Source organism: Heptranchias perlo, chromosome 1 (genome assembly GCF_035084215.1).
Source record: "Heptranchias perlo isolate sHepPer1 chromosome 1, sHepPer1.hap1, whole genome shotgun sequence".
Classification (NCBI taxonomy): Eukaryota; Metazoa; Chordata; class Chondrichthyes; order Hexanchiformes; family Hexanchidae; genus Heptranchias; species Heptranchias perlo.
The window spans coordinates 23,713,406-23,731,688 of NC_090325.1; the positions used below are offsets into that span (position 1 = coordinate 23,713,406).

Here is an 18,283-nt window from a genome sequence, read left to right on the forward strand (position 1 = left end):
TCAGATTTTTATTAATGTCCTAATGCGGCACTAGACTTGTACTTCGTTTAAAAAAAATAAGCCTTGCATTAATAACATGAATATTGTCTGATTTATATTTTAGAACATTCCTACATTGGGAGTCAGCGCTGTTGTTCTGGCTACACATTTATGTGATGAAGTCAGCTTAGCAGGATTTGGATACAACCTTAGCCAACCACAAACACCATTGCACTATTATGAAAATGTCCCAATGGATGCTATGAAGGCCCAAACTATGCACAATGTGGAAACTGAGAGGAGTTTCCTGGAAGATTTAGTCAAAGCAGGTGTTGTGACAGACCTCAGTGGAGGGATTCACTGCAAATTTTGCAATGAGAGGAAAGTATGACCTTCTGAAAGTTTACATATCTTAAGAATAAAAAAGTGCTCTTCCAGGAGAAGACCTCCTTTGAGGCCTATTAGCTAAGGCCTTTTCATTGCTGCCATTAAGGAAATATCTTTTGCAGAGTCTTGCATGTTCCTACTGAAGACTTTCACAGGAATTCCTTTTCTCAATCATTCATCAAACACATGAATTGTAATTGTGAAAGAAAATGTGACTAGCTGATTTTTTTAGTTTGGGCATTGAGCTAAATTAGAATCAGTTATGTTAGTGCAGCTTTCACTGAAATGTCTTAAAACTGGAGATGGATAATATTGTCACCACGGAGCATTTATGAAGCACTGGATTGAGATTGCAATGTCCACTGCATTTCATTCACTCTTCTGTATGAATTTTAAAAACTACTTTCTGTCCCTTAATGTCGCTAGTGGACTTCAAGTCCAATTTAATATTAATTAAGGCAATATTCATTTGGATAGATGCCTTATTTACATGGCACTAATGAAGTTTGGCATCTTTGCAAAGCATGGTATTTTAAAGGTAACCTTAACAATGGATCTAGAGAAAGGCATCTCGGCATTTTGGAGAGTACCGGACAATTTAAATTCTGTGTTATTACACTGCAGATATGTTACATTTTTGTGATGTTTTGGAACAGCACACGTCCATCTGATTCTGATGGTGTAGTCTGGCAGCTATATTACCAGCTCTTAATTAGTAAAAAAAAAGTTTACAAAAATCAGTTCTAGAAGTAAACTATCGCATCCTTGTCATATCCAAAATGCCCAAATAGAATGATCTTTCGATTTACCTGTGCTTTCTGGTAGCCACTGCCTGTTGCTTTTCAGATGGCAACTCTAGTGGTCTAGAGGTATCAAAATTAAATTTACTGCTTGCTAATAGAACCATACAAGCTGATGCACAGAAATATAAAATGTTTGTCCCCGAGAACGATGCTGATTGTGTTATGTGCTTACTATGGGGGTGAAAGTGGTCTGTGGCAGTAGTGCAAAAACGGGCGATAGCAAACCAGCAGCCTGTTTTACACTTCGTTTGATTTTCTTTTAAAGAAAATCAGGTGTAAAAATGGTTGCAGATTCGCTATCGCCCGTTTTTGCACTACCGCCAAAGTCAACTTCACCTCGGGACCCTAAAAATGTTATATTGTAAGACGGTTTAAAAATTTACCAAAGTCATCTAGTGGAAGTTAGTGGGTACTCCATTTGTAGAAGATAAGGTGGCTTTAAACTTTTGGTAAATTCTGCTTCCTGCAGAAGTCTTGGGCAATTGAATCTTAATTGTGTGGAGTCAGTCACAGAAATATTTTCTATCTTTGTGCTTGTGCATATTTATTATTGTAAAATCAAATACTTCTTGTCTGTGTGATTGTGTAATTTATATGTACACACATATGGCCAGTTGAGTGTGCTTCTTAACTAATGTCAAATGCATGGAGTCTTACCAATTTTAACTTTTTTTAACGCTTTTATCCCGCAGATGATAATTGGTGGTAGTACTTTAGGTGGAATGTGCTAAAGTGATTAAATCTTAAATATTCTAGTTTACAGAGAAAAGTAATCTTTCAGGCTATTTGTTTTATTGATTCGGGTACTGTCAAAAAAACCTTCTTCCAATTTTCAGTTTTGCTTTTTGTAAATGACTTATCAGCATTAGGACAATGAAATTCTGGTCAGGTTGAGAGACTTTGCCTAATATTTGGGTACTGTATGACCCCTAAAAGGATACTGCTTCAGTCAATGGAGTCCTTTTCCCTGAAGTTAGCGAAAAAGACAACATTATTAAATTCACCTGACTTTTTTGCAAATGAAGGAAATGTACTGCAATGTGTTTATAAGAGTGCTCTGTCAATGACATTTACAAATTTCTACTTTAGTGGAGATGCTATTACTGGAACTGTAATCAATACACGTGGAAAAGCTACTAACGGTCATGAATTTTGTACCAAAATATTTTGTAAAGCAGCAAATAATTGGGCTTTGGTGATTATAATTTGGGCAGAAACAAACTGGGCCCATCCACTGGAAGAACAAGTGTATTTAAAGAAAAAAATCAATACAGGCAAAACCTGAAAAGATTATATCTTTACAACTAGTTGTCATTATGATCAAAAGCTGTGTGACCTTGCTAGTTTTGCCCCAGTGTTGCATTGTGCTTCCTATTTAAAATAAATATTGTATATTGCACAATTCATTTTACTTATTTTTAATGGGTTGTAAAGCATTATCTCACAGTTGTCCATCTTTATTCCTCCCTAGACCATGCATCATTCAGTCTAGTGAAAACTGCTCCCAGTTGTCTACCAATACTATATAACTGGAAATGCCTGCTCCTGCTTACCATATCTCTCTGATAGTAAGGCTGAGATGGAGAAATCAACTTGCACCCCAGTTCTTGTTGATTGTAATACAGCAAAAAAGCTGGTTATTGATGTATACATTCTAAATTGCCTTGTTGCTTGTAAGTTGTCTGGTCAACTTCATATTTATAAATTCACTGTTGATCGTGTCATATACTATACTTACATCACAAAACAAGTTATTACCCCAAATTCTTCAAAAGGTTTCTACATTTCCACAATTTTGGAAAATATATGCTACCAACTAACACTTTCCAAAAATGCGACTCTTTGCCTTGTCCCCACAATACCATATATCTCCTTAACTTTCAGACTGCCACTGTTCTAAATATGCTATGCACAAACTTGTGTCTCTGCTTTAGTCCGAGAAGGCTGCCATATGTTAAGCGTGGGACCTTCCCTCACTTGCTGAATATGAACCGGAGGTTGAAACCTTCTAGCATTAGGTACATTTTACAAATATCTCCCCTTGCAACCAAGTTGCAAGGCTACAAATTTAAACAAGCTTTGTGACAAATTATTAAAAGCTCTTAATTTTGATCTCATTTGGATATTCAAGATGTTGGCTAGCTGCCTCTGAACAAAGTGGATTGCTAATTTATATATGATAATGGAGAATTTTAAAAGCCCCGCCACCTTCATAATACTTCCTGCTAGAATTAATGCAGTTTCTTTTTACTCTAAAAGGTGGTTTTAATCAGAGTATGGCCAACTTTTAAATAATTTGTATTTCACGTCTGGCATCACCTGCTGCGGAAGATTAACAAGGCATTTATAACCTGTCACAAGCAGTACTTCTCTGTAAGGATTACATCAACAAGCAAACCATCTGAGCTACCTGAAGAGTCAAATAAGGTTAGATTGCTGTTCAGGGAGACTTAAGAAACCAACTTCTTCATGACTTTTATATCTTTTATTTCTATGTGGGGTAGATTTTACAAATTAATGCTCCTGGCACAGAGTTTCCTGAAATGGGAGCTCCTATTATGCGAAGCTCTGATGCTAATTTGTAAAATCTACCCCTATATGTTTTGGGGTGGGGGGTGGGTGGAAATAGTACTTCACATTTGTGACCCAATGTGTGATCTTATCAGATTTTGACTGTATAGCAATAAATCGGTACAGAAACTGTAAATTTGTTTTGCCTCTCAACTTGTTTTTCATTGTGAAATTAAATGTGTTTTGTGTGAAAACTAAATGTGAATTTGTTTTAGATAATAAAGTGAACTTAGAATAATGAATATTTGTACATTCATGATGTTTAAAAATAAATATGTACCCATTGGTGGTGTGTATTATTTTTAATGTGACAGTTGCATGTGTACTCTTCCAATTTTGGACTGGTCTATCCATTTTTCGAATGGGGTATCCAGAAATCTCTAAAATGTAACTAACACCAAAAGCCTTTTTAAAAAAAAATAGTCCATTTTCCATTTCTTTTTGTGTCTTATAATGAGGAAGCATTAGTTACTCAAGTTTCAATAGATTCTCAGTAGTAACAGGACTCAGGCTGTGATCCCAACTGTGCACTGGCCCCAGTCTGGTGTTCAGTTTGGTAAAAAGTGGCAAACCTAGATCAGAACTTAGTGTAAAATTACTAATCTATTTGTTAATTTTGAGGCTTGAGTTACATTTTTTTCTTCAGATTTTGTAACAATAATATTTGTAAAACTGGCGATTTCTGAAGTTCTGATATGCTCCTTTTTGACAGGCAAAATCCCAAAAGAGCACTGATTTTTTTATTTTAGAAATTTGCAGTAGCTGGATGAAAATAACTATTTCCTGCTAAGTTTCAAATTGTCTAAACTTTCATAATTCTGTTGTAATCGTAGTCAAACTGTCAAAAGTATTTTTGTTTTCCAAATATTCCTTCCTGGAATGAATGCATTCAATAGAGAAAAAAACCCCAAAAGCAAACAAATCAAGTCGAGCACAAATATTAACTGTTCAAATTCACAGGTGAATAATGCAAGGTACTAATTGACTTCATAACTTGTAGAATGACTCATGGTACCCAGCCAGGAGCAAATCAAGTACCTTAATTTTAGCAAGTTATATATTGTAGCATGCAATCAAGATTAAGGCATGTAATTGATCTTTTTCTAGGAGGCATTTGGCAATTTTATGTTCTGATTGCTGATGCAATAAATACTGCAAATCTCTTTGGCTGTACTCTTAGATTCAAGAGCTAAACAAGAAAATTCCAAAAGTGTTTGTGATGCAATTTAGTAAGTTATTGTTGGCACCTTCTACATTTATTTATGTATATTGTATTTTTGTTTGTATCTTCTGACTTGGAGGCAAGAATGCTACCACTGAGCCACGGCTGACACTCATGCTGTTCACATACTGTGCTTGGCAAATAAGATATTAAGTGAAAAATGTCTTTAAAAATAGAATTTACAACTAACAAATACTAAAAATAGTATTTCAAAATAACTTGTGCAAAAATGTTAACTTTTAAAATTAGGATTTGTGAATTTGTGCATTAATGAAGTCTACCCTGACTAGCTATCCTGAGCGTGTAAAACATATTGGGGGTTAAATTGGTTAACCCCCAAAAATGGCCACGGGCATTGCATGGTGTGCAGACACATTTACCTACCTTGCAGACCCCCTCAAACGTACATCTTGTGGATGGGGGCCGCCATAGCTGCAGTCATGACCTCATCGGAGGACGAACAGCATCACCGGCCATGTCGTCCACCTCTGACACGTGGAGCTCCACAACACAGTGTGTGACACATCCACCTGCGCAGCAGGAGGAAGGGCAACCGCAGAGAGAGATGCGTTGCAGAAGGCACTACCCTCGCCACGGTGTACAGACCGAGGCTCAGCTTCCTGGACCTCTGAGGAGCAGTGCACACGGAGGCTCAGAGTCACTCGACATGTAGTCGTGGACATCTGCAGCCTTCTTGATGCCGAGCTGCTCCCAGCTGGCCCGAGCATCATCATCTTACCTGTCGCTGTCAAAGTCACCACTGCCCTCAACAACTTCTCCTCCGGATCCTTCCAGGGTGCTACCGGGGACATTGCTGGCGTCTCTCAGTTGTCTGCACAAAAGAGCCCTGCAAATACACCTACACCCACTCTGCAGTGACACAATGGGTGGCATCAGGTGTGGGTCTTCATGGTGATCCTCAGGAAAGGGAATTATTCAACAAACCAGACAAGATTTGCAAAGATGTGGCAGTAGTGGTGATAGCAAAATTTCATATGGTTGGCAAAACAAATAAAACTAAATGAAAAACATGACATTCTGTCATACACCCTTGTGCATCCCCTTTGTGCTCACAAAACCTTAGCCTCACGTTTACGGGAACCCCTACATGGTGCATCCCCTGTGACTTCAGCAGAGGTAGTGGCAGGTTGCTCTTGTCCATGCCCTGACCAATGAGATGCTTTGCGTGGACGCCCTTTGGGTTTCGGTGCCCGTGAGGGCCCCTCCAAAGACTGCTCCACCTGCACTTGTGCAGGGGAAGACTCGGCTACCTGGAGAGGAGGCAGCATTGTGGGTACTGGTTGAGAGGGGGACAACGGGTGAGATGTGGGAGTGCTTTGAGTGGCGTCCCCACTTCCGTGTCCCTTTTCGCTATCATCCCTCTCCTGGGCCAAGTCCACATCACTCCTTCCACCCTGCTGGACGACAGTTTGGAGGACTTGTGTGAAGCCTTGGAAGGACAGTTGTAATGTATCGGTCAGCCTGTTTAAGGCGGCAGAATGTTGCTCACCCTGAATCCGAACAGCCATTGTCAGGGCCTGAATGGACTCATTGTTGAGCCGTGCTTGAAGCTCGATGGAGGCTAGCCTTCCCTCCATCGCAGACATTCCCGCACCCACCCACGACACTATCTCAGAGATGCCTTCACGTCCCTGTGACAGTATTCCACAAATGAAGGAGTTGGACTCCTCCATCCTCTGCACGATTGTGGAGAGTGCGCGTGGCAACTGTTCCAGTACCTCGGCAATGTGCTGCTGGCCCCCAGGGTTCAGCATCTGGGTCCAGCTGAGCAGAGCCTGGAGATGAGTGCTCCCACAGACGCGGACTCTCCATGGCTGCCCCTGCCACCAGGGTCTGCTCGTGCTCATGTGCATGGTGACTCACCATGTGCAAGCCCAACTAACAGGACAGGGACCCACCGAGGTGTGTGTATCTGCGCTGGTGGATGGCTGGCTCAGATGTGACGATGCCCCCTCAGAAGCCGGCAGGTCCTCTGAGGAATCGCCCTCCACAGTCACGGCGGCCGCAGATGGCCCTGCAAGAGAACAGAAAGCAATATTAAGCATGTTGACAGATGTTGAGGTGCTGCAGATGTCAAGTGATGTTAAGATCATTCGCTATCATGAGTGCTGACTGTTACATTTCTGTCACCAGCCGCTTGTGCACTCCCAGTCTCGGCGTCTGCCACGGACAGGCACTCCAGCGTGCGGCTTATTTCTGTTGCCTACTGCTCCGCGTCCGTTAGGACCACCTGGTGGGGCGGGCCCCCTCCGGTCCTTGCCCTCTCCCAGGCATTCTGGCATCTCTTCTCCTATCAAGGCAAAACACAGGTGTGATTGAGTAATGGTTGCATGGTGACCCGCTGCATAAATTGGTGTGGGTGGGGTGACCGTGAGGGAGATGCATGGGAGGGTGCGTGTGAGACATAGCCATGAGATTGTATGAGGATTGGGTTGCGTGGTAGTGTTCGAATGGGAACTGGGGCAGTGAGTAAGTGCAGGCAAGGTGAGGATGATGGTTGAGTGGATGTGAGGAGTGATGCGAGAGCGTTGTGGTGGCAGTGCAGAAGGAGTTGTGTAGTGGTGGAGGTGATGTGGAAGACAGAGTGTGGGAGAATGCGTAAGTATACTCACTTTGGCTGACCTGGTTAGGTCATTAAAGTGCTTCCTGCACTGGACCCAGGTTCGGCCGACATTGCTGCTGCTCCTGACCTCCTCAGCCACCTCGAGCCAGGCCTTCTTGGTGGCAGAGGGAGGCCACTTCCTCCCATCTGATGGGAAAAATGTTTCCCTCCTCCTCCTCCTCCCCCCATCGAGCAGCACCTGGAGTGAGGAGTCAGAAAACCTTGGAGCAGCCTTGCCTCTGGCCTGCTCCATTCTGTTATTTTGGTTCTTTGCTGCAGGAGGAGCATTGGAGGACTGCCCCTTTAAATAGGGCTCCTCCTGCTGACAGCTTGTGATGCAAGTGCGCAGTGCGCCCGCTGCGCAGGTCTGCAACGGGAAACCCGGAAGCACCCACGTGCCCAGTCGACCCCCCACTGCCAACTCGCCTCCCTCCTAATATCGGGCCCTAGGTGAGAACATTAAAAGACGCAAATCAGCTTAAAAATAAAGGAGAGCATATCTATTCACAAGGTAAATAACGAAAAACATACCCTTCCAAACAAAAGGTCAAAATTTAGTACTTTAAATGTAGATGAAATGGAAGTCCTGGATGAACTTATATGACTTCGAATAAATAATTCCTCATGATTAGATGGTTTTTATCGTAGTGTACTCAGACTATGGAGCTGATTTGTGAGGCTTTGACAATTATTGAGGCAGTCAATAAACACTGGGAAAGTATAAATAGATTGGATACAGTCTAATGCCTTGGCCATATTCAAAAAGGATGGCAGAACAGGTAACTACAGAACCAGTAATCTTTTTAATTTGTTCTTGGGATGTGAGTGACACCATGGAGGCCTTATTGCCCACCGCTCATAGTCCTGAGAAGGTGATGGTAGATTGGTTTCTTGAACCAATGCTGTTATTGTTGTGATGGTGCTCCCACAATTGTGTTAGGTAGATCAGTTGTTGAATGCTGTGCAATAAGCCTCTTAACCCCTCAACACTGTAAATACCTCTTAACACCGCAAAGCCTATCCACCATCTACGAAGCTCAAGTCAGGAGTGTGACAAAATAATAACCACTCACGTAGATGGGTAGGAGCAAACCTTTTGCATAGTGTTAGCGTTCCCACCTCTGAGTCAGAAGGAGCAGAAACTCCGTTCCAGCGAATGAAGACCAGAGCTCCGGCTCTATAGTCTGGGTTGCATCCATTGGGATACTTGCATCCACTGGGAAGGTGTGTGCTCCCCACGCCCACCCCCCACCAAATCACTGTATCGATTGTTAAAGCCCATAAAACCCTCCCACCCTAGTGGCCAGATGGTTATAGCCATGGAAGGAGCGTTCACGTCATGGCATGTCAGACTGTTAATCACTGAATTCCTCCACTATTTCAAACGATTCCCCAAGGGAAGAGTAAATATATGAAAACACCAACCTAGATTGGTGCAATACTGAAGAAATTAAGCATCCAGGATAGAGCAGTCCACTTGATCAATGTTCCTGTCACTAGACTCAATATCCACCCCGTCTACCAGCGGCACACTGTGGCTACAGCATGTTACGATGTTCGGGTGCACTGCAGCAACACACCAACGTTATTTCAGGAGTATCTCCCTACCCTTCCCACTGAGAAGGACTAGAGCAGCAATGTTACACAATTTCCCTGCAAGTCACACACCATTCTGACTTGGACATATGTTGCCATTCCTTCATCGTTGCAAGATTAATATCCTAGAATTTCCTACCTAACACAAATGGATGGTATTGAAATAGCTAAGGATGAAATTGAAAGAGGACTAGGAATCTTAGTAGACACCATGTTCAACATATCCAAGCAATGCAGAGCAGCATTCAAACTATGTAACCAGAGCAATGGTTTCAAGTCTCTAAGTTCCATTACTTATTAATTAATGTTACTAGCTATCTATTCAGAACACTAAGGTTAAATAGAATAAAAGAGAAAATATGGTACATCAAGAAACCTGAAGGGAAAGAAAGACAGATGTAATAAGTTTCACAGTTTTGAGGTCCTGGAAAAAAAATGAGTTAAGAATAATATTGTGCCATTAATCTTGTCTTCAATACTGTGAGAATGGAGGGAGGAAAAGGAATTTTACATAGAATTGCATAGAAATTACAACACTAAAATGGGCCGTTTGCCCAACCAGTCCGTGTTGGTGTTTATCTACCACATGAGCAGTAGCCATAATCCCATATGCCTGCTCTGTTCCCATATCCCTTTCATTCAACCATTTATCTAACCTATTTTTAAATGCTGACATGGTCTCTGCTTCAATCACCAACTCTGATAGAACCTTGCAACACTCTGTCCTAAATCTTATACATTTTATCATATATCTATGTCCTTTGTTCAGACCCATCAATCACTGCAAATGATCTATTTCTATTTACTCTGCCCATCCCTTCACAATTTGAAACACCTCTATCAAATCGCCTCTGTTTTAATGAGAACAGCCCCAATTTTTCAAGTGTTAGTATTTGTATTTACTCATACCAGGCAGCATCCTGTTGAATCTGCACTGCACTCCCAATATCCTTCTTATAGTGTGGAGCCCAAAGCTACACACACTACTCCAACTGTGGTCTTACTAAGGTTTTATATAAATTCACCATTACACCTCAACATTTATATTCTCTACCTTTTGCCATAAAACCCAGTATCCATTAGCTTTTTTATGGCCTTTTCTACTTGAGGTGCTACTTTTAATGTCTTGTGAACCTGAACCCCCAAATCCCTCTGCTTTTCCATATTATCCAGCAATCTCCCTATCAAAGTATTTTTTTAACCAAAAAATATACAACCTCACATTTACTGAGATTGAATTCCATTTGCCACTTATCGATATCCCCTTGCAACTTCCTTTGATCATCAGAATTATTTATTATGTCTCCTAGAGTATCATCTGCAAATTTGGAGACCAGTCCTTCTAGTCCAATATCCAAACCTTTGATGTACATAGTGAATAGAAGTAGTCCCAGAACAGAACCCTGTGAGACACCACTACCAACTTTGAACCACTCTTAGAAACTGCCCTTAACTCCTACTCTCTTTTACCTTCTAACCAGTTTTTAAATCTAATTTGCTAGCCTCTCCCTAATTCGATACCCCTCAATTTTCTCCAATAGTCTCCTGTGTGGTATCTTGGAAAAGGCTTCATGAAAGTCCATGTGCACCACATCCACTGCATTTTGCAAGAAGCCTGTGTTGGAACCAGTTGAATCCTTAATTTCCTCCTTTAACTGCTTACTAAGGAACCGCCTGTGGTTTTACCTCCCAGTGTTGGTCTTTTTTATGCCACGTCAGCCATTGCTCACTTGGTAGCACTCTCGCCTCTGACTCCAGAAGGTTGTGGGTTCAAATCCCACTCCATTAGATCTGAGGACATAATCTAGGCTGACATTCCGGTGCAGTACTGAGGGAGCGCTGCACTGTTGGAGGTGCTGTCTTTCGGATGATACATTAAAACATAGACCCCTCTCAGGTGGATGTAAAAGTTCCCATGGTGCTATTTCGAATAAGAGCAGGGGAGTTCTCCCCAGTGCCCTGGCCAATATTTGTCCCTCAATCAACACCACCAAAATAAAATGGTCTGGTCATTATCACATCGTTGTTTGTGGGAGTTTGCTGTGTGCAAATTGGCCACAGTGACTGTACTTCATTGACCGTAAAGCACTTTGGGAGTTCGTGAAAGGTGCTATATAAATGCAAGGTTTTTTTTTCTTTTAAGGATGAATGATGCCTGACTCAGCTCATCTTACAATAATCAGTTTTCGGATTGAAATTCATTTAATTTACTAACCCTCAAATAGATTCCCCTCAAGCTATTGAGTGAATGAATCTTTCTGGCCAAATCATCAACGAGGAGGCCAGACTACAAGTCATGCACTAAATTTATTGGTTACAAATCACAACTTAAAAGTTAAAGTTGGGTACACTAACGCTTAACAGACATACATAAGCATTATCTAGCAGTTGGGATGTAATAAATGCAAGTTGTTTTTGTCGTTGAGTGGCAAATCATTAATGGACAAGGTTAAACAAAATGAGTAGCACAGGTTAAACAGGCAATTCAATCTATTGCTGTAAATCAGCACTAACCAGAGTCTGAGGTTATAAATTTGTTAGATTGCTTTAAGAATAATTCTTGAGATAGCTAACATGTTAACAGCTTTGTGTAGCCAGCCTATCAAATAGCTCAAGTTTATGTCTGTGATTAACAAAGTTCAGAGCTTCAATGACCACATCCTCTTGAGTCATGTGATTGGGTTAGTTTTCCTTCCCTGGGAAGCATGTGTTAGCTTCTGGAGTGTTGATTTGATTAACCACTTTGCGACGGAGTAATCTGTTTCACTTGGATCTTCAGTTCCGACTGAACCCATCTTACAGACAAGTGACGATACCTGAGATGGCTTCCCTTTCACCTTTCTCGATCTCAGACTACTCGCAATTAAGTGATACTCTTAGCTCTGCCTGTAACAGGCTAGTGTAGCCACAGTTAGCTTTTTTTTCCCATTCATTCATGGGATGTGGGCGTCGCTGGCAAGGCCGGCATTTATTGCCCATCCCTAATTGCCCTTGAGAAGGTGGTGGTGAGCCGCCTTCTTGAACCGCTGCAGTCCGTGTGGTGAAGGTTCTCCCACAGTGCTGTTAGGAAGGGAGTTCCAGGATTTTGACCCAGCAACGATGAAAGAACAGCGATATATTTCCAAGTCGGGATAGTGTGTGAATTGGAGGGGAACGTGCAGGTGGAGTTGTTCCCATGTGCCTGCTGCCGTTGTCCTTCTAGGTGGTAGAGGTCGCGGGTTTTTGAGGTGCTTGGTCGAAGAAGCCTTGGTGTGTTGCTGCAGTGCATCCTGTAGATGATATACACACTGCAGCCACAGTGCGCCGGTGGTGAAGGGAGTGAATGTTTAGGGTGGTGGATGGGGTGCCAATCAATCGGGCTGCTTTGTCCTGGATAATGTCGAGCTTCTTGGATGAGTGCAGCTCCAACAACACTCAAGCAAGTGGAGAGTATTCCATCACACTCCTGACTTGTGCCTTGTAGATGGTGGAAAGGCTTTAGGGAGTCAGGAGGTGAGTCACTCGCCGCTGAATACCCAGCCTCTGACCTGCTCTAGTAGCCACAGTATTTATGTGGCTGGTCCAGTTAAGTTTCTGGTCAATGTTGACCCCCAGGATGTTGATGGTGGGGGATTCGGCAATGGTAATGCTGTTGAATGTCAAGGGGAGGTGGTTAGACTCCCTCTTGTTGGAGATGGTCATTGCCTGGCACTTGTCTGGTGCGAATGTTACTTGCCACTTATCAGCCCAAGCCTGGATGCTGTCCAGGTCTTGCTGCATGCAGGCAGGAACTGCTTCATTATCTGAGGGGTTGCGAATGGAACTGAACACTGTGCAATCATCAGCAAACATCCCCATTTCTGACCTTATGGTGGAGGGAAGGTCATTGATGAAGCAGCTGAAGATGGTTGGGCCTAGGACACTGCCCTGAGGAACTCCTGCACCAATGTCCTGGGGCTGAGATGATTGGCCTTCAACAACCACTACCATCCTCCTAGGTATGACTCCAGCCACTGGAGAGTTTGCCCCCTGATTCCCATTGACTTCAATTTTACTAGGTTCTCTTTGGTGCTACACTCGGTCAAATGCTGCCTTGATGTCGAGGGCAGTCACTCTCACGTCACCTCTGGAATTCAGCTCTTTTGTCCATGTTTGGACCAAGGCTGTAATGAGGTCTGGAGCCGAGTGGTCCTGGCGGAAGCCAAACTGAGCATCGGTGAGCAGGTTATTGGTGAGTAAGTGCCGCTTGATAGCACTGTCGACGACACTTTCCATCACTTTGCTGGTGATTGAGAGTAGGCTGATGGGGCGGTAATTGGCCGGATTGGATTTGTCCTGCTTTTTGTGGACAGGACATACCTGGGCAATTTTCCACATTGTCAGGTAGATGCCAGTGTTGTAGCTGCACTGGAACAGTTTGGCTAGTTCTGGAGCACAAGTCTTCAGCACTACAGCTGGGATGTTGTCAGGGCCCATAGCTTTTGCTGTATCCAGTGCACTCAGCCGTTTCTTGATATCACGTGGAGTGAATCAAATTGGCTGAAGACTGACTTCTGTGATGGTGGGGATATCGGGAGGAGGCCAAGGTGGATCATCCACTCGGCACTTCTGGCTGAAGATGGTTGCAAACGCTACAGCCTTGTCTTTTGCACTCACGTGCTGCACTCCGACATCATTGAGGACGGGGATGTTCACGGAGCCTCCTCCTCCTGTTAGTTGTTTAATTGTGCACCACCATTCACGACTGGATGTGGCAGGACTGCAGAGCTTTGATCTGATCCGTTGGTTGTGGAATCGCTTAGCTCTGTCTATAGCATGTTGCTTCCGCTGTTTAGCATGCATGTAGTCCTGAGTTGTAGCTTCACCAGGTTGGCACCTCATTTTTAGGTATGCCTGGTGCTGCTCCTGGCATGCTCTTCTACACTACTCATTGAACCAGGGTTGATCCCCAGGTTTGTTGGTAATGCTAGAGTGAGGAATATGCCGGGCCATGAGGTTACAGATTGTGGTGGAATCTGTTCTGCTGCTGCTGATGGCCCACAGCGCCTTATGGATGCCCAGTTTTGAGCTGCTAGATCTGTTCTGAATCTATCCCATTTAGCACAGTGGTAGTGCCACACAACACATTGTATGGTGTCCTCAGTGCGAAGACAGGAATTTGTCTCCACGAGGACTGTGCGGTGGTCACTCCTACCAATACTGTCATGGACAGATGCATCTGCGACAGGTAGATTGGTGAGGATGAGGTCAAGTAGGTTTTTCCCTCGTGTTGGTTCGCTCACCACCTGCCGCAGGCCCAGTCTGGCAGCTATGTCCTTCAGGACTTAGCCAGTTCGGTTAGTGGTGGTGCTACCGAGCCACTCTTGGTGATAGACATTGAGCTTCTAACCTCTGACACTCTGTCTTTAAAGGTACCTTGTAAGGATACCTCTTACACTTGCTAGGTAAAAGTTCTTACAGAGAACAAGAATAGAGAGACCTAAAAGTCTTCTGCCTAACACAGACAGGCGAAGAATGACTTCTACTTTTACCAAAGGTAAAGGAAAATTCTGCTTCTGAGTGACCCACATGTCAGAAGAGCTCACTCTTTTTTTGTGTCAATCACCCCAACTAGTCAGTACTGAAGCATGGCTCTCCAGACAGGTCGGCTCCACTTTACAACCTCCCTTTACCTTACAGCCTTACTTTTAACAAAGGGACCAACAGAAATATGAGGGGTCATGACCTATTTATTACCCACAAAGTAGTCTTCCCTGGATCTGAGCCTGGGATAATGAATTTATGATTCAGTTGCTTAAAAGTTGAGGTTGCAAACAGTCTGGCTTAGCCTGGGACAGTGGCCAGGGAGGGGGAGGGAATAAGTGAACACACTTTTGCCGAAGTTATGGTGGGAATGCACAGGAAGGACAAAGGAAGAGGAGGGGGGGCATTGTAGACCGATGGGCCCAGTCATAGAATCATAGAAAGTTGTGGCACAAAAGGAGGCCATTTGGCCCATTGTTTTTATGCCGGCCAAAAAGGAGCGATCCAGCTTAATCTCATTTTCCAGCACTTGGTCCGTAGCCTTGTAGGTTACGGTACTTCAAGTGCACATCCAAGTACTTTTTTAATGAGTTGAGGGTTTCTGCCTCTACCACCCTTTCCAGACCCCCACCACCCTCTGGGTGAAAAAAAATTCTCCTCAGCTCCCGTCTAATCCTATCAATTACTTTAAATCTATGCCCCTGGTCACTGACCCCTCTGCTAAGTCCTCCGATAATGCAATCGAACTTGCCTGGTATCACTTGATTCTGCTTCCTCCAAATATCATAAATAAAGAGGGATTCCCATTGGAAACACTTGTTGGGCCGGAACTTGCTCCAACCGGCACGGCGAGGCTCTCCGCACATCCTGCGGACAAAAAGTACGAAGATACTTACTGCGTGGCCCATGACGTCCACTTGCCCCATTTTGAATTCTTCTCAAGTAGTGGGGTCCGAGATCGAAGTAGTGGGGTCCGAGATCGAAGTAGTGGGGTCCGAGATCGAAGTAGTGGGGTCCGAGATCGAAGTAGGCCCTCATGCACATGCATGGACTGTGGGAATGGAAGCCCCGCCCATGATTATGGCATTACCTTTTTTACAAGCACTCCTTATTTCCTGATTAATATTTTGCCCTACAGTGTAGCTACTTTTAGGGGGCCTATATACTACCCCCACCAGTGATTTCTTTCCCTTTCTATTTTTTACTTCCACCCAAATTGATTTGACATCTTGATCTTCTGAGCCAAGATCATTTCTCACTATTATACTAATTTCATCCTTTATTAACAGAGCTACCCCACCACCTTTACCTTTCTTCCTGTCCTTCCGAAATGTTAACTAACCCTGAATATTTAGCTCCCAACCTTGGTCACCTTGCAACCACGTCTCTGTAATGGCCATGAGATCATACCCATTTGTTTCTATTTGTGCCATCAATTCATCTATCTTATTACAAATGCTGCACGCATTCAGAGAAAGAACCTTTAATTTTGTCGTTTTACCATTCATTCCTACCCTGGCCCCATTTGCTAGTGCACTCTTATGTTTGTACTCTCTGTCCCTTCCTGACACACTCTGTTTATCATTACCCCCATCACTTTCCTGTATTACTTCCTTGTCTTTTCTCTATCAATCTAAACTTCGCCCCACCTGAGCCCTCCCCCCCTCTCTATTTAGTTTAAAGCCTTCTCTACCGCCCTAGTTATTCAGTTTGCCAGAAAACTGGTCCCAGCATGGTTCAGGTGAAGCCCATCTCAACGGAACAGCTCCCTCTTTCCCCAGTACTGGTGCCAGTGCCCCATGAATCGAAACCCACTTCTCCCACACCAATCTTTGAGCCACGCATTCATCTCCCTGATCTGATTTACCCTGTGCCAATTTGCTCGTGGCTCAGGTAATAATCAGGAGATTATCACCTTTGTGGTTCTGCTTTTTAATTTAGTCCCTAGCTGCTCAAACTCCCTCAGCAGAACCTCTTTCTTAGTCCTACCTATGTCGTTTGTACCAACATGGACCATGACAACTGGATCCTCCCCCTCCCCCTCCACTTTTCTCTCCAGCCTTGAAGAGATGTCCTTAACCTTGGCACCAGGTAGGCAACAGTCGTCAGGACTCTCGCTCTTGGCTGCAGAGAACAGTGTCTATCCCTCTAACTATACTGTCGCCTACTACAACCACATTCCTTTTTACTCCTCCCACTTGAATGGCCCCCTGAACCACGGTGCTGTGGCCAGTTTGTTCATCCTCCCTGCAGTCCCTGCACTCGTTCACAAGGGCTGCAAGAACCTCGTATCTATTGGACAAGTGCAGAGGCTGAGGCTCCTGCAGTGCTACCTCCTGGATCCCCGTACCTGCCTCACTTGCAGTCACACCCTCCTGTCCCTGACCATGTGCCAATTCTACAGTATTTAGTCTAAGGGGCATGACTGCCTCCTGGATCAAAGTGTCCAGGTAACTTTCTCCCTCCCTGAAATATCGCAATGTCTGCAGCTCGGATTCCAGCTCCTCAACTCGGAGCCGAAGTTCCTCAAGCTGCAGACACTTACCGCAGATGTAGTCGCCCTGGACAAAACTGTCCAGTAGCTCCCACATATTGCAGCCACAACACATCTCCTGCCCTGTCATAACTTTTATTTATTTAATTGATTACTACAATGCCAATCAAATTATTTTTAGGTTGAACCAAGTACTGGTCTTGTTTAATTTATTAAACTAAGTTTAGTTTTTTTTTTAAAAATGTAGTTTTATGCCATAAGTTTCTTAGCCCACAGTCCTAAGAAAGAAGAAATACTCACCACCAACCACCTACCTGTAACATCACACTGCAGTTTTGTTTTGTTGTTGCTATGACCCGCTCTCGGTAAACTCCTCTCCGCTGACTAATCAAATGCACCTCACCCCTTACTGCACCAAATCCCCAATTATAGACTGTCGATAGCTGCTACTCCATGCTCTCTCACTCTGTGCATTAGCAAAACCCTTCTGAATTTATGCTAGCTAGAATGCTGATCACCTGAGTCAGCCCCAGCTGACAGTAGATTACCAGTTCAAAGCAGTCCCCTAGGTGACCAACTGCCACTTCAGGCTGCTTGTTTACCACTAACTGAAAACTGCAAGTTAAGATTAAATTTAAATTAAATGCTTGATGCCAAACTTAGTCAAATTTTAGATAAAGATCAACCCTTAAAAATCTCCTCACTCACCAAATTCCCAATTATAGACTCTGTCGAAACCAGACTCCGTCGATAGCTGCTACTCCGTGCTCCCTCACTCCATTTGTGTAAACTATTGGTGTAAAGCCCAGGAAATAGTATTAGCATCTAAATGACGTCACCATATTGAAGTGAAGTGCTGTTTATTTACCTGCCAAAAATTCACTGAACAGAAATCCAGTGTAGATGAACTCTAACCATACTTACATTGAGTTACTTGGAGTCTACAGCACAGAAACAGGCCATTTGGCTCAACTGGTCTATGGCAGCATTTATGCTCCACACTAGCCTTCTCCTCCCTACTTCATCTAACCCGATCAACATACCTTTCCTGACAAGTATATCCTCTCAGTTCTGGTATCATCCTTGTGAATCTTGATTATTGCATT

The 18,283-nt window shown here is 43.6% G+C and overlaps 1 protein-coding gene across 1 annotated transcript in view; it reads left to right on the forward strand.

Moving 5' to 3' along the window:
• The window catches only part of LOC137320687 (lactosylceramide alpha-2,3-sialyltransferase-like), a 142,332-nt gene extending 138,350 nt beyond the window's left edge, over positions 1 to 3,982 (forward strand). Inside the window, exon 7 of the mRNA XM_067982373.1 lies at positions 104 to 3,982. Coding sequence (XP_067838474.1) covers positions 104 to 370 — 267 coding nt within the window. The 3' untranslated portion in view covers positions 371 to 3,982. The remainder of the gene's footprint in view (positions 1 to 103) is intronic.
• Positions 3,983 to 18,283: the final 14,301 nt, after the last annotated feature.